Source organism: Colobus angolensis, unplaced genomic scaffold, assembly GCF_000951035.1.
Source record: "Colobus angolensis palliatus isolate OR3802 unplaced genomic scaffold, Cang.pa_1.0 Scaffold205, whole genome shotgun sequence".
Classification (NCBI taxonomy): domain Eukaryota; kingdom Metazoa; phylum Chordata; class Mammalia; order Primates; family Cercopithecidae; genus Colobus; species Colobus angolensis.
Window position 1 is genome coordinate 440,482 of NW_012115211.1, and position 16,553 is coordinate 457,034.

Below are 16,553 nucleotides of genomic sequence, written 5' to 3' on the forward strand. Positions count from 1 at the left end.
TAAATGGTATCAGAAAGCACATCAGTAATTGCTAGTGGTTAAACGACGGAGGAAGGAACTGGCTACAATGAGGCCAAAAAGCTGTTTACAATGACAGAAATGCTATCGTTGATTGTGGTGGTGGTGGTTACCTGCCTGAATACATTAATTAAACTCATCAAACTGTGTATTTTAAATAGATTAATTTGATTGTTTGTAAAATATATCTCATTAAAACTGATTTTTAAGAAAATAAAAAAAGCAAAGAAATGAAAATTCACATATTGAGCTCTTTATCAATTCATTAAAAGAACAGTTAATGCGGCCGGGCTGCTGGCTCACGCCTGTAATTCCAGCACTTTAGAAGTCCGAGGCAGGCGGATCACCTGAGGTCAGGAGTGTGAGACCTGCCTGGCCAACATGGCGAAACCCCATTTCTACTAAAAATACAAAAATTAGCCAGGCATGGTGACAGGTGCCTGTAATCCCAGCTACTTGGGATGCTGAGGCAGGAGAATTGCTTGAACCCCGGAGGCGGAGGTTGCAGTGAGCCAAGACCACGCCATTTTACGCCAGTCTGGGAGACAAGAGTGAAACTCCATCTCAAAAAAAAAAAACAGTTAAAGCAAAAATAACAAAATGGGTAAAGGATGCACAAGGCTAAACCACAAAATGGATAAAGGATGCTTATAGTAAACCCTCTATGTAATGGTGAAATATTAAAAGCTTTCACTGAGACTGGAAAGGAGAAAAGAATATCCACTGACACTACTTCTATTTAATATTGTACTGGATGTCCCAGACAACACAATCAGGTAAGAAAAAAGTTTTAAAGGCATACGTATTAGGAAATGAGAAATAAAAATGCCATCATTTGCAGATGAGATGACTGCACACACAGAAAATTCAAAACAATCTAACCATTATTAGAACTAATTAGTAAGTTCCTTGGATATAAAATTAACATACAAAAATCTGGCGTAAGAAGCATGTATGTCATTAGGTAAATTTGAATCAAAACTATGATGAGATACAATGCTATACTCAGTAGGATGGCTATAATTAAAAGGAAAGATAACAACAGATATTGGTGAGAAAATGGGGAGATTGGAACCCTCATATATTGTTGGTAGGAATGTAAAACAGCTGCTGTGGAAAATGGTTGGCAGTCACTCAAAAAGTTAAAAACAGAGTTCTCATATGACCCAGCAATTCCACTTCCAGGTGTACATAACAGGAATGAAAACAAACATCCCCAAAAAAAGTTGCATCTGAATGTTCATAAGCAGCTTTATCTGTGATAGACAAAAAGCAGAAACAACCCAAATGTCCAATAACCAATGAATGGATTTTTAAAATGTGACATATCCATATAACTGAATGTATTATTCAGCAGTAAAAATGAAGTAGTGATGCATGATACAATGTGGATGAACCTTACAAATATTATGCTGAACAAATGAAGTTGGTCGTAAAAGACCACAACATTGCATGATTCTATTTACAAAAGAATGCCCAGAAAAGGCAAATCTAGAGAAAGAAGGTAGACTGGTGGTTACTTAGAATTCGGGAAGGGGAAGTGCGGAAGGCGGGACAATCAGATTGTGATGATCACTGCACAACTCTGTGAATAAACTAAGAAAAACTGAATTATACACTTTAAATGGCAAATTATATGGTATGGGAATTAAATCTCAATAAATCTGATTTTTAAATTTTCTGCAATTTTTTATATTTATAACTAAATAGTTAAAATCATTACTAATTTTAGTGTAATGAAATGTAATTATAACGCAACTAAATTAGAATGTAAATAAATAACCACAGCAAGACTGCATCTGTAGGGCTGTAACCATAACATTAACAATTACTAATGTGTCTATAAGGCTTCTGGTGAATTTTTCTTTAAACATAATAAATACCAGTATCACTTTTAAAAAACCAACTAATTGTACATCTATACACCAGAAACTAGTAAAAATAAAATTTAATGATATGTACAACAGTATCATAAAACATCAAAAAATAGAAATAAATTCAATAAATCATGGGAAAGACCCATACACTATCGTATTTCAATAATGTTTTGCAAAGAAGATCTAATAAACAAAAGCATATATCATTTTCTTGGGATGGAAGCCTCAGTATTGTAAAGATGTCTATTATCCCCAATTACATTTGACAAATATATTCAATGCAGTTCCATTAAAGTCCTAGCAAGTCCCAGCAACGATGTATGACAATTAAGAAAAAACATCCCAGCAAGGTTTTCTTTTCTATGTAGAAATTCACATGAAAATGACATAGAGCAAAAATAACCGAGGTAATCTTGAAAAAAAAAAACTAAGCTGAAGAACTTTAACAGATATCAACACCTATTATAATATGAAAAAAATTAAAACAGCAAGATAATGGCAAAGGAACAGAAAATAGATCAACAGAACAGCACAGAGGGTTCTTAACAGACTTACAATCATATGGTCATCTGATTTATGAGAAAAGCAAAACTGCAATGCAATGGAGAAAGGATGCTCTTCAGTGAATGGTGCTGGGTCAACTGACATATCAATACGAAAAAAAAAAAATCTCGAATCCTATCTTACACCACATACAAAAAGTAATTCCAGATGAATTCCAGATAAAAATGTAAGATGTAAAATAGTAAAGCATTTTAAAGAACACATAGAAAAACACCTATAAAATCTTAAAATAGGTAAATATTTCTCCAAATAGACACAAAAAGCCTCATGCATCGAAGACTGATAAAATGGAACTTCTGTTCATTTAAAGGTATCATTAAAGAGTGACATCTCTTTAAAGAGCAAGCCACAAAATGGGAGAATATATTTTTAAGCATATGCCAAATAAAGAACCCATATTCATAATATATAAAGAAATCTTACCAGAAAAAACAGTCACACCAAATTTCAATTGGCAAAATATTTCAACAGGTATATCACAAAAGAGTGTATCTCAGTCAGCAAGAAGCATATGAAACGTTTATAAAATTTATAACATATGAAAGACTAACTCCATTAGTCTTCAGGAAAATAAAAATTAAAACTGCAAGAGGATATTACAACATATCCAATAGAAAGGCTAAAATGAAAAATACAAATTACCAAATGCGATAAATACAAAATATACAAAAAAAAAGAAAAGAAAAGAAATTCCTGACAAGGATGTAGGAAGGAGCAATACTGGATGGAGGGGAGATAAACTGGCACAATCATATTGGAAAACCGTTGGACACAATCTACTAAAGCTGAAGATACGTACATTCTCTGACTGTAATTCTACCCCTCAGTTTCTACTCAACTGAAATACCTAAAAATCTTTATTAAGAAACATATGAAAGTTCTTCACTCAGAAGCCTAGAAGGTTCACGGAAGCATTAACTATAATGGTACCAAAATGAAAATTACTGAAACCAACGGCAAGAGTAGATAAATAAATTCACAGTCATATAATGGAATACTATTTGGCATTAAGCATGAACAAACTGCAAAAACATGAAGGTAAGAATGACTCTACAAACATAATGTTGAAAAGAGCCACCACATGTACATATATGATTCTACTTCTATAAAGTTCAAAATTAGGCAAAACCAATCTGGTTTAAGTCTTGGCAGTGGCTAGTCTGGCTGGAGATGTGATAAACGGAAGGAAGCCTGAGGAGGCTTCGCAGGTTTTGGGGTCCTGTTTCTTGATTGAGATTCTGCTCACATGAGTGTGTTTGCTTTGTGAAAATTCAAGCTCTATGTACACAACTTCTCCATAACTTACCATGAGGTTACATCCTGATAAACCCATTGTAAGCTGAAAATATCATAAGTTGAAAATGTATTAAATACACCTAACCTACTGATCAGGAAACCTTAGCCTAGCCTACTTTAAGGTGTCAGAACACTTACATTAGCTTACAGTTGGGCAAAATCATCTAACACAAAGCTTATTTTATAACACAGCATTGAATACCATACACAGATGAGCATTTTGTAGACTTGATGGGATATGAAAACATAAAACACAATATCCAAAAAACAGTGGCAACAGAGTACAGTATAGAGTACCGGTTGTTCACCCACGTGATCATGTGGCTGACTGGGAGCTGCAGCTCACTGCCACTGCCTAGCATAGCAAGAAAATATCATACCACATACTGCTAGCCTGGAAAAAGATCAAAATTCAAAATTCATAGTATGGTTTCTACCAAACACATGTAACTTTTGCACATTATAAAACTGAAAATCATAAGTCATCATTAAATCAAACCATTGTAAGTCCAGGACCATTTGAATACAGATTTGTACACTTGTCTATATGGACTAACTTCAAAATACTTGCAAAAATATATTAAAAATTAGAGAAAATTCTATCACCATACAATCATGCACTGCATAATGATGTTTTAATCAACAACAAACTACATACATGATGGTGGTCCCATAAAATTATAGTATAGTATTTTTATTCTATGCTTAGATATATTAGATATATAAACACTCACCATTGTGTTATAGTTGCCTACAGTATTCAGTATGGTAACATGCTGTACAAGTTTATAGCCTAAGAGCCATAGGCTACACCATATAGCCTAGGTGTGTAGTAGGTTACACCATCTGGGCTTGTGTAAGCATATTCTATGATGGCAGCTCAGGAGGAAATCACCAAAGGATGCATTTCTAGAACATCCCTGTCATTAAGTGATGTGTGACTGTATTTACACAAAAATTGACTATTTGAGCTTGTGAAGAAGAAAGGAGAACTACTGAATGTGGAGGTTAGGCTGTTTGTATGGTATTTCCACTCACCTTTATCCTGTAACGCAATTTGTTGCTTATGCAGTAATGCCACCTCCCGTCCCAAAGCTTTCTTCTGCCGTTCCAGTTCATTTTGAAGCACCAAAATTTTTAACTGCAGGCATTCACTTTTTTTTTTCTAAATAAATAAAATCACAGGTATATTTATGAATATAAATGTCATGACTATGAATAATTATATACTCACAATGTTTAAAAATAAATAATGGTTTAAAGCATTTTAATACTCATCAAACTTATGGAATTCTTGAGTAACTTAATTATCAGCACCATCCTTTTAATTAAAATCATATAGAAATAAGCAAAGAATAAGAATAAAAGTAAATCTTAAGTCTGGGGACCCAACAGACACTACACAAAATATCTCAGGTACCTTCCCTGATACCACAATACAGTACAATAAGATTTTTAAAACTTAGTAACAAATAAGTTCTCAGAAAGTTAAATACAGAGGTACCATAAGACCCAGCAATTCCACTTCTAGGTATATACCAAGAGAACTGAACACATATCCACACAAAAGCCTGAACACAAATGTTCATAGCAGCATTACTCATAATAGCCAAACAACATAAAAAACCCAAATGTCCACCAACTGATGAAAGGATAAACAAAATGTGGCCAATCCATACAATCAATATTATTTTGTAATAAAAAGAAATTAAGTACTGACAAATGCTACAACATGGATGAACCCTAAAAACATTATGCTAAGTTAAAGAATTCAGTTTTAAAAGCCCACATACTATATGGCTCCATTTATATGAAATGTCCAGAATAGGCAAGTCCATAGAAACAAAAAGTAGATTTCCACATTTGCCAAAACAAACCAAGGTGCTCTAACCCCCTGCCTGTTTCAAAGGCCAAGCAGTGGCCTGAGGTTTTCATCCCAGATAGGCAGTAACCAAACGAGTCCCATGTGGTAACTACTGACACCACATGGGGCTACTGGACTTTTACCACCCACCAGAGACTTAAAACATAAAGCCCAAAATGTCCAAGTTTCAATCAAAAACCAATTACCACACCGAGAACCAGGAAAATGTCAAAGAAAATGAAAAAGCACAAGCAACAGATGCCAATACTGACATGATAGACGTGTTACAATTATCTGATAAAGACCTAAAAGTAGTCAACATAAAACTGTTTCAATAGCAATTAAAAACATGCTTGAAACAAATGAAAAAGTAGAAAAGAAAAACCTAGAAAGTCTCAGCAAAGAAACAGAAGATATAAAGAACCAAATGGAAGTTTTAGAACAAAAAATAACAAAAAAATCAGTGAATAGGCTCAATTGCAGAATAGATGAAACCGAGAAAAGTCTGTGAACAGAATACTGAAACTACAATTTTAGCAACAGAGAGAAAATAGCCTTTAAAAAAAAAGAACAAAACATCAGGGACCTGTGTAACTATACCAAAGGAGCTAACTTCTGTGTCATCAGAGTACTAGAAAGAAAAGAGAAACAAAGAACGACTGAAAAAGTACTTGAAAAAATAATGGAGCCAGGCAACGTGGCTCATGCCTGTAATCCCAAAGACTCAGTGGCTGAGGCAGGAGGGTCATTCAAGCCTAGGAGTTTAAGGCTGTGGTAAGCTATGATCATGCTATTGTACTTCAGCCTGAGTATCAGAGCAAGATCCTGTCACCAGGAAAAAAAAAAAAAAAGGAAAAGAAAAGAAATAATGGCTAAAAAACTTGCCAAATTAGGGGCAGGCACAGTGGCTCACACCTGTAATCCTAGCATTTTGGGAGGCTGAGGTGGGCAAATCACTTGGGGTCCGGAGTTTGAGACCAGCCTGGCCAACATGGTGAAACCCCGTGTCTACTAAAAATAACAAAATTAGCCAAGCACGGTAGTGGGTGCCTTTAATCCCAGCTATTCAGGAGGCTGAGGTGGGAAAATCACTTGAACCCAGGAGGTGGAGGTTGCAGTGAGCCAAGATAACGCCACTATACTCCAGCCTGGGCGACAGAGCAAGACTCTGTCTAAAAGAATTTAAAAACTTACCAAATTAGGCAGAAGAAAGAAATCTACACATTCAAGAAGCCAGCTAAATCTAAACAGAATAATCCACTACAGAAAAATCAATGAAACCAACAACTGGTTCTTTGAAAAGGCAAATAAAATTGATAAAACTCTAGTCAGGGCTGGGTCTGTAATCCCAGCACTTTGGGACACTGAGGCAGGCGCATCACCTGAGGTCAGGAGTTTGAGACCAGCCTGGTCAACATGATGAAACCCCATCTCTACTAAAAATACAAAATGAGCTGGGCATGGTGGCAGGCACCTGTAATCCCAGCTACTTGAGAGGCTGAGGCAGGAGAATTGCTTGATCCTGGGATGTGGAAGTTGCAATTAGTTGAGGTCACATCATTGCACTCCAGCCTGGGCAACAAGAGTGAAAATCTGTCTGAAAATAATAATAATAATAATAAAATTTAAAAAAAAATTCTAGCCAGACTATTCAAGGAAAAAAGAGAAAAGGTAAAAATTACAAATATGAAGAAAGAAGGGTTATCACAATTGATCTCACAAACATCAGAAGAATAAAAAAACACTATAAACAACTCTATGCCCAGAAGTTTGGTAACTTAGATGATATAAACCAATTCTTTGAAAGACAATTTACCAAAACTCACAGTAGGAGAAAGAGGTAATAAAGAAATTAGGCCGGATATGGTGGCACATGGCTGTAATCTCGCACTTTAGGAAGCCCAGGTGGGAGGACTGCTTGAGCCCAGAAGTTGGAGAGCAGCCTAGGCAATATAGTGAAACTCCGTCCATAAAAATAAAAAAATAACAAAATTGGCTGGATGTGGTGGCATGTACCTGTAGTCCCAGCTACTCAGGAGGCTGAGGTGAAAGGATCACTTGAGCTCAGGAGTTCAAGGCTAGAGTGAGCCACAATTGTGCCACTGTACTCAGTCTGGGCAACAGAGCAAGACTCTGTCTCAAAAAAAAGAAAAAAGAAAAAGAAAAAAGAGAGAGAGAGAAATTAAATCAACAATTACTAACCTTCCAAAACAGGAAAAAAAAGAAAAAAAAAAAGTTCTACTTGCTTTCACAGTGAATTCTACTAAATGTTTAAATAAGAAACAATACCAGTTCTTCAGAATCTCTTTCAGAAATTAGAAGCTGATGAACACTTTCTAACTCATTCTGTGAAGCCAGCATCACCCTGACACAAAAACCAGACAAAGACACTACAAAATATTAGCAAATCAAATCCAACAATGTATAAGAATAATTATAACATGGCAACATGGAATTTATCCCAGGTAGGCAAGGTTGGTTCAACATTCAAAGAGCAATTAATGTAATTCATCACATCAACAGGCTAAGGAAGAAAAAATGATATGATCATACATATTGATAGATACAGAAAAAGCATGTGACAAAATCCAATGATGATTCATGATAAAAACTTTCAGTTAATGAGAAAAAGAGGGGAACTTCCTTAACTGGTAAAGAACATCTACCAAATAATCTACAGCTAACATCATAATTAATAGTAAGAAACTAGATGCTTATCCCTTATGTCTGAAAATAAGACAAGGATGTCACCTTTCACTCCTATTCAACATAGTTATACTTGAAGTCCTAGCTAATGAAATAAGACAAGAAAAAGAAAAAAAAGCTACACATGTTGGGAAAGAAGAAATAAAATGATCCTTGTCTGCAGATAATATTTTTGTCTCTATATAGAAAATCCAAAAGAATTGACAAACAAAACAAAAAAACACCCTCCTGGAAAAAGTAATTATAGTAAGATTGCAGAACATAGAATTAATATGTATAAAAAGTTAGATGTCTTCCTGTGTAACAGCAATGAACAAGTGGAATCAAATTATCCAATTATCTATCAAATTATTTTGTTAATATCAAAACTGATTCTGAAGTTTATATAAAGGCAAAAGACCCAGAATACACAATACAATATTGAAGGAGAAGAACAAAGTTGGAAGACTGACAGTAGCCAATGTCTAGAATTACCATAAACTACAGTAATCAAGACAGGGTGGTATGGGTAAAAGAACAGACAAATAGATCAATCAAATGGAACAGAGCCTAGAAATATACCCAAACAAATATAGTCAAAGAATATTTGACAAAGAAACAAAAGCAATTCAATGCAGAAAGGATAGCCTTTTCACAAATGATGAAACCACTGGACCGCCACATGCAAAAAACGAAAGGAAAGAAGGAAGAAACAGAGTGAGGGAGGGAGGGAGTAATCAGTCTAGATACAGGCCTTATACCCTTCACAAAAAGTTAACTCAAAACGCATTACAGATCTAAATGTGAAATTAAAAATTATACTTCTAGAAGATAACACAGGAGAAAACACAGAAGACTCTGGGTTTGGAGATAACTTTTTAGATATAACACCAAAAGCAAGATCCACGAAAAAAGAAATTGGTATCTTGGAAATCATTAAAATCTGCCAAAGATACTGTGTTAAGAGTAAAGATATGCCACAGACTGGGAGAAAAACTATGCAAAAAACATACCTGATAAAGAACTGGTATCCAAAATATACAAAGAATTCTCATTTAAAAAAAAAAAAATACAGACAGGGTCTCACTATGTTGCCCAAGTGTGATCTACCAGTTGGGCCTGGCCTCAAAAAGCTCTTAATATTCAACATTAAGAAAACAAATAGCCCTGGCTGGGTGCAGTGGCTCACGTCTGCAACACCAGCACCCTGGGAGGCCAAGGCAGGCAGATTACCTCAAGTCAGGAGTTCGAGACCAGCCTGATCAACACGGTGAAACCCCATCTTTGACAAAATTACAAAAAAAACCTGGCCAGGCACGGTGCACCTGTAATCCCAGTTACTTGGGAGGCTGAGGGAGGAAAATCGCTTGAACCTGGGAGGTAGAGGTTTCAGTGAACCAAGATCGTGCCACTACACTCCAGCCTGGGTGAAAGAGCGAGACTCTGTCTCCAAAAAAAAAAAGAAAACAAACAACCCAATTTAAAAATGCAACAAAGAACTGAACAGGTATCTCATCAAAGAAGATATATAGATGGCAAGCATGCCATCTATAAGATGCTTAACATCATAAGTCATTAGGGAATTGCAAGTTAAAACAACAATGTGATATGACTACATACCCATTAGAATAAAATCGAAAACTCTCACACCACCAAATGCTGGCAAAGATATGGAACAACACGAACTGTCATTCACTGAAGGCAGGAATGCAAAATGGTACAGCCACTTTGGCAGATAGTCTGGCAGTTTCTTACAAAGCTAAAATAGGCTTCCTATACAATCTAGAAATCATACTCTCATATATTAACCTGGATATTGAAAACTTACGTTTATACAAAAACCTACACACAAAAGTCTACAACAACTTTATTCATAATTGCCAAAACTTGGAAGCAACCAAGATATACTTCAATAGGTCAACAGATAAACTGTGGTATATATACAATGGAGTATTATTCAGTGATAAAAAGAAATGAGCTATCAACCCATCAAAAGACAGAGAAATCATAAATGCACATTGCTAAATGAAAGAAGCCAGTCTGAAAAAGCTACATACTGTATGATTCCTACTGTATGAAATCCTGGAAAAGGCAAAATTATAGAGACAGGAAAAAGATCAGTCACCAGGGGAGGGAGAAAAGGATGAACATGTGGAGGATAGGATATTTTTAGGGCAATGAAACTATTCTGTTTGATGCTGTATGGATATATAATACAATACATTTGTCAAAACTCATAGAACTGTATAACATAAAGGGTAAACCCTAAAGTAAACTATAGACTTTAGTTAATAATAATGTATTAATATTAATTAACCAAATAACAAATGTACCACACTAGTACAAGATGTTATAACAGAAGAAATTGGGGATGGGGTGGGTTATATGAGAAGTCTGTACTTTCTGCCTAATTTTTCTATGAGTCTAAAACTACCTTGAAAAAGAAAGTTTATTTTTAAGTCATATTAAAAATTAATTTTAATGAATACACATTTAATAAAACAAAATTCCTGACCCATTCTACCAGCCAGAGATGCAATTAAACTTGTTTGTTAACTTATGTTTCCATATAAATATTACATCAAACCATCCCTTAAACTTTACCCAGCCTCTTTTTTGCTCCAAAGCCTTGCCTGAATTTACCTCCAGATACAAATCTGAAATTTTGTCCCCAAAATGAGTATGTATGTGTCTGAATATGTGTGCATACACACACAATTACTGCACTGTGAATGTGTATGTCCTTCTCTCCTGGTCTTTATCAGTGTCACTAATATACTTTTCATGATTTTCCATGACAGAAATCTTAAGCAAACAGCAAATTGGTTATAGCTAGTAAATTTTTATCTCCTTCCTAAGGTATAAACAATTAAAATTGTAACTACAAAACTCATCCATTAAATAAATAGGTTACCAGGATCCAGGATAAGCTGACACAAAACTTTAAAAGGAAAAGGTTAGTATCTTGATTTGACTCACAAACAGTGAGGAAGCCTGGGAACTCAGTGAGATGCATCATGCTAAGGCCTTGTTGAAGCAACGGGCATGGTAAATGATTTTTGGCAATGTGTTAAAACTACTTACAGCAATCATTTCTCACCCAAGATGCTTTCTTACTCATCCCTGAAATACTGATTGTAAACAGATGGTATGATCATCTGTTAAAGACATTCAAGCTAAGAAAACAGCAGAAAAACTTACTTCCAATCATTATTATATTTAGCTTGAAAGGTCTATGAAATATGGCTTCACAAAGAATGTTCCTAAACAAACCAAACATTAATAAAGGCCCTACTACATGCTTCTAAATGAATAAGAAATGGTCTCTACTTTCTATGAATTTAGTTCTACTGTAGATAAAAGCCATTTTGCCCTGCCCGCCCACTGTAAAAACAGAAACCAAAAGTCCACAACGTTCTAAGATCCAGAAGCAATTGAAGTGTCTATCACTAAATGAATGGATGAGCAAAATATGGTACATACATACAGTGAAATACTATTCAGCTTTAATCAGGAAGGAAATTTCTGCAATATGCTACACCATGGATGAATCTTGAGGACATTATGCTAAGTGAAACTGCCAGCCATAAAAGGGTATACACTGCATGATTCCACTTATATGAGTTCCTTATAGAGTACAGTCAAAGTCACAGAGACAAAAAGTAGAATGGTAGTTGCAAGGGGCTGGGAGTAGAGGGAAGTGAGGAGTTAGTGTTTAATGGGTACAGTTTCAGTTTAAAAGACTTCTGGAGATGGATGGTGATGACGGTTGCATGACATTTGGAAGGTATTTAATACCACCGGGCTGTACATTTAAAAATGAAATGAGATCATAAATCTTATATGTATTATAAAAATAATTAGAAAAAAAGTCAATGAGCTTGTTTATTATGAAAGAAAAAGGAACGAAGAAACAATCTGAGTTTTCTTTAGCAATGCAATAGTATAATCAAGAAGCCTAAGGTGTTCTCCCATCACTGAGGAAAAAGGTAAAATCTTTAGGAAGCAATCTTTTCCCACAAAGAGTGAGGTATTCAACTTCCTTAACTTGAATTTTTCCACAAAATATGTAAATTGAATTCTACCTGGGCAGAGAAAGAAAATACAGAAAAAGAAAAGCAAATCTTCAGAAAACACAGGGATGTGCCTGGCTAGGAGGATAATCTGCTCTATTCCAGGGTACATACTGAGATATGTTTTCTAGATTTAAAGAACTAAGGTTACAAGTTAATCTAAATACTACATTAATATGGGAAGGCATGTATGTGTATAGTATTTGTGTTATGGTCCATGTTCAGAAACTGGCTCATTTACAGAAATATATCAAGTCATTCAAAACCAGAATTGTTGGCTCCAATTTCTGAAGGGTAAACAAATCCATGTGGGATCTAGTTCTGCTTCCTTTCTAATGCATCAAAGACGAATTGCTCAAAGATCTTAATGTTCTATAATCTTCTAATGAGTTTCAGTGTTCTATTTATCTGTTTACTCCAAGTGTAATGTCACACATATATCTCCAATAGATTACTTTTAATTAGATTTTAGTGTTTTTATACAACACTATATGTGAACTGAAAATCACAGATACACACATTCCTATTTATGAGTCTTTGCCAAAAAAATGGGAAATGTTAAACATTTATTTCAGAAAGATGACTAACGTATAAATAATATATTATACGTTGAGTATGCCAAATCTGAAAATCTGAAGTTCAAAACGCTACAAAATCTGCAACTTTCTGAGCACCAACATGACACTCAAGGAAAATGCTCATTGGGGTGTTTTGGATTTTGTATTTTTGATATGAGATCTTTTCTCAGTAACGGAACAAATGTCTTCACATTGATGATATTGGAGTTAAAACTTTTTGCCTTAGGGCAAAAGTTCCTAAAGCATGCTCCTGGGAATCGTGAGGGTTCCTGACATCTTCACAGAGTCTTGTAAGATAAAATATAATAGCATAATACTAAGCTGTATGCCTCTTTTCCACTCTCATCTTCTCATAAGTCTATGATGGAGTTTACCAGAATCTGCGAGACTTATGATATTGCAACAGATTCACTGCAGAAGCAGATGTGAAAATCCAGGTGTCTTTTATTAGGCTAGACATTAGCTTAATAGAGTTAAATTCACAAAATAATTAAGCAATGCAATGCTAATTAAACCTTTTGTTCAGAAAAATATGCTTATTTTTCACAAAAAGGTATTGCTGAATTCTTTGAGATTTTTAAGAGTATAAAGGGGTCTTGAGACCAAAAACTTTGAGAATTGACAGCTTAGGGTATATTTTATCTTCATCTATAGTAATTTAACCCCCCCAAAATTGAAAATAATTAACAATCAGAAAAAAGGTTTTAAAACTGTGGCAGCTGTCCCAAAACTTAACACATTTGCTTTTAAATGTCATTTACAGGTTGTTTCTACTGTACCTACACCTAGTCAACCACTAAGAAAAGGAAAAGATTTCCTTAGAAAATATTTCCAATCCATTAATTTCATAGACTTAGCAACAACAGGCTTAGAACCCGGGTTTGGCCAGGAGGATACAGCAAAACTATATAATAATAAAATGTACAGGAGCTCTGCTTCTGGTATAAAAGAATAAGTACGCAACAAATTGGTCCTCTCATAGAGGATACAGACTATGGATAACAGATACAGACTATGGATAAAATACAAAAATCACTACTTGAAGGTTCTTGAGAATGATCAATGGCAGGCATATTTTGGAGTTGAGTCAGAACTTGGCATAAACAACCAATAAAATGAAATTCCCCTTTTCTGTGGCTTTTCCCTGAGGGTGGCTGCAAACTCCAAAAGAAAGTCAACTTTCTTTCTGACCAGAGGAACCAGGGAAAAATGGTCAGGCAATCAAGAGTGCAAGAATAGAGGAAGGCAGAGAATGGGCACCCTCGATTCTGCTTAAATTCAACCTAAGTCTCTTAAGTCCTATACTACACATGCATGAGACAAACAGAAACTTGTGCCTAAGGGTAAAAGAACTACACTGAAATCTGAGCCAAAGTTCATTCCAGGCATGACAGATTGAGCCTAACCAAGTTAACTACCCGCTAAAATAAAAACATCAACATTTTTTGGAACAAAGTAACAAAATCCAGAGATTCCACCAAATTACATTCACAATGTCCAAGATACTATGCAGTATTACCCAATATATGAAGAGGCAGGAAAATGTGACTCACTTTCTAGGGAGGAGAAAACCAACAGATGCCAACCCCAAGATGATCCAGATGTTAGGATTACCAAAAACTTTAAAGCCACTCTCACGAATATGTCAACAAAAATTGAAATATTCTTATAGTGAATAAAAGGATGTGAAATATCAGCAGAGAACTAGAAAATATTTAAAAGGTCCAGATTTCTGCTCCTGGGCAAGATGGAATAGGAAAAAAAGAACACTGCCCAACTGACTTTACCAGGCTACCATAATCCTACTACCAAAATCTGAAAAGGCAATTCAAAACATTGTATCACAACATCCCTAATAAATACAGGTGCAAAATTTCTAAATTATTACCAAAGCAAACCCAAGACAATATGAAGGAAAAAAATTTATAAGAACAAATCCAACAAAACACAGAAATAATTATATATTATAATCAATGTAGGTTTATTGTAGAAATGCAACGTTAAACATTTGAAAATAAACCAATAAGAGAATAAAGAAAAAAACCATATGATCATTTCAATGGATATAGAAAAACCATCTGACAAAATTCAATGTCTATTCATGATAAAAACTCTCAGAAACTAGGAATAAGAGGAACTTCCTAAAATTAATGAAGGGCATTCCTAGTACTATATTTAATAGAGAAACGATGAATGGTTTCTCCCTAAAACCAGGAACAAGGTGAGGATTCCTGTTCTAACTATTTTTTTGTCCAACACTGTAATGGATGAAAATCAAATAAAGGGCATAAAACTCTACAAGTTTGCCGTTATGATTGTTTACACAGAAAATCCCAAAAAACTATAACTAACTAGCATAATGAATAAGTTAATATAACAAGATTGTAAGACAGAAGATTAATAAGTTAAAATTAATTGTATTCTTACATACTAGCAGCAAACGAATGAGAAATAAAAATTCAAAAACAGTTCCACTTGTAATAATGCCTCCCCTGCCAAAAAACTCCCATAAAACACTTAACTCTAACAAAAGATGTCCAAAATCTCTACGGTGAAAGCTACAACATTATAAAGAGAATCAGAGAGAAATCTAAGTAAAAGAGATATACACTATGTTCATGGACTGAAGGACCTAATATTGTTAAGACAGCAATTCTCCATAATTTTATCTACAGCTTCTTATCAAAATTCCAGCAGGCCTTTTTTGTGTGTGTGTGTAGGAATTGACAAACTGATTCTCAAATTAACTTGGAAATATAAAGAACCCAGAAAAACCACAGAAGTTTAAAAAAAAAAAAAAACAAAGTTGGAAGATTTACCCAGTCAAGTTTTAAGATAACAAATCTACAATAATAAGTGAGTTGGCTATTGGGGAAATACAGACATATAGATCAATGGAACAGAATAGAAAATCCAGAAATAGATGCACACATATATGATCAATTGGTTTTGAACAAACATGTCAAGGCAATTAAATGAGGAATGAAAAGACTATTCAATAAATGATGCTAATCATGATATTCAATGATGGATATCAACTGGATATCCATGCAGGGGGAAAAAATTACCCTTACTTATGTGATACAAAACAATGAACTACAGAACTGTAAGAGAGGTGGATTGGAGATGTACACATAAAGCCCAAAACTATTAAACTGCTAGAACAAAACACAGGAGAAAATTCCTGTGACCTTGGGTTAGGCAAATATTTCTAACACAAAAATCCCTGAACACAAAAAATTAAATTAAAATTAAAGACGTTGGATTTCATCAAACTTCAAAACTTTTGCTCTTTAGAAAATACTGTTAAGAATACAAAAAGGCAAGACACAGACCAAAAAGAAAGTATTTCCAACACACATAACAGAAAAAGGATTTGTTTACAGAAACACACACATATACTTACAAACCAAAAATAAGAAGACAAAAATCTGAATTAAAAATGAAAAAAGACTGGTTGGGCACGGTGGCTCACACCTGTAATTCCAGTACTTTGGGAGGCCAAGGTGGGCAGATCACAAGGTCAGGAGATTGAGACCATCCTGGCTAACATGGTGAAACCCCATCTCTACTAAAAATACAAAAAAAAAAAAATTAG

The 16,553-nt window shown here is 34.7% G+C and overlaps 1 protein-coding gene across 2 annotated transcripts in view; it reads right to left on the bottom strand.

Moving 5' to 3' along the window:
* The window catches only part of UVRAG (UV radiation resistance associated), a 333,543-nt gene that overhangs the window by 155,517 nt on the left and 161,473 nt on the right, over positions 1–16,553 (bottom strand). For both annotated transcript variants that reach the window (XM_011942003.1, XM_011942004.1), the window contains exon 8: positions 4,794–4,920. In XM_011942003.1, coding sequence (XP_011797393.1) covers positions 4,794–4,920 — 127 coding nt within the window. The remainder of the gene's footprint in view (positions 1–4,793; positions 4,921–16,553) is intronic.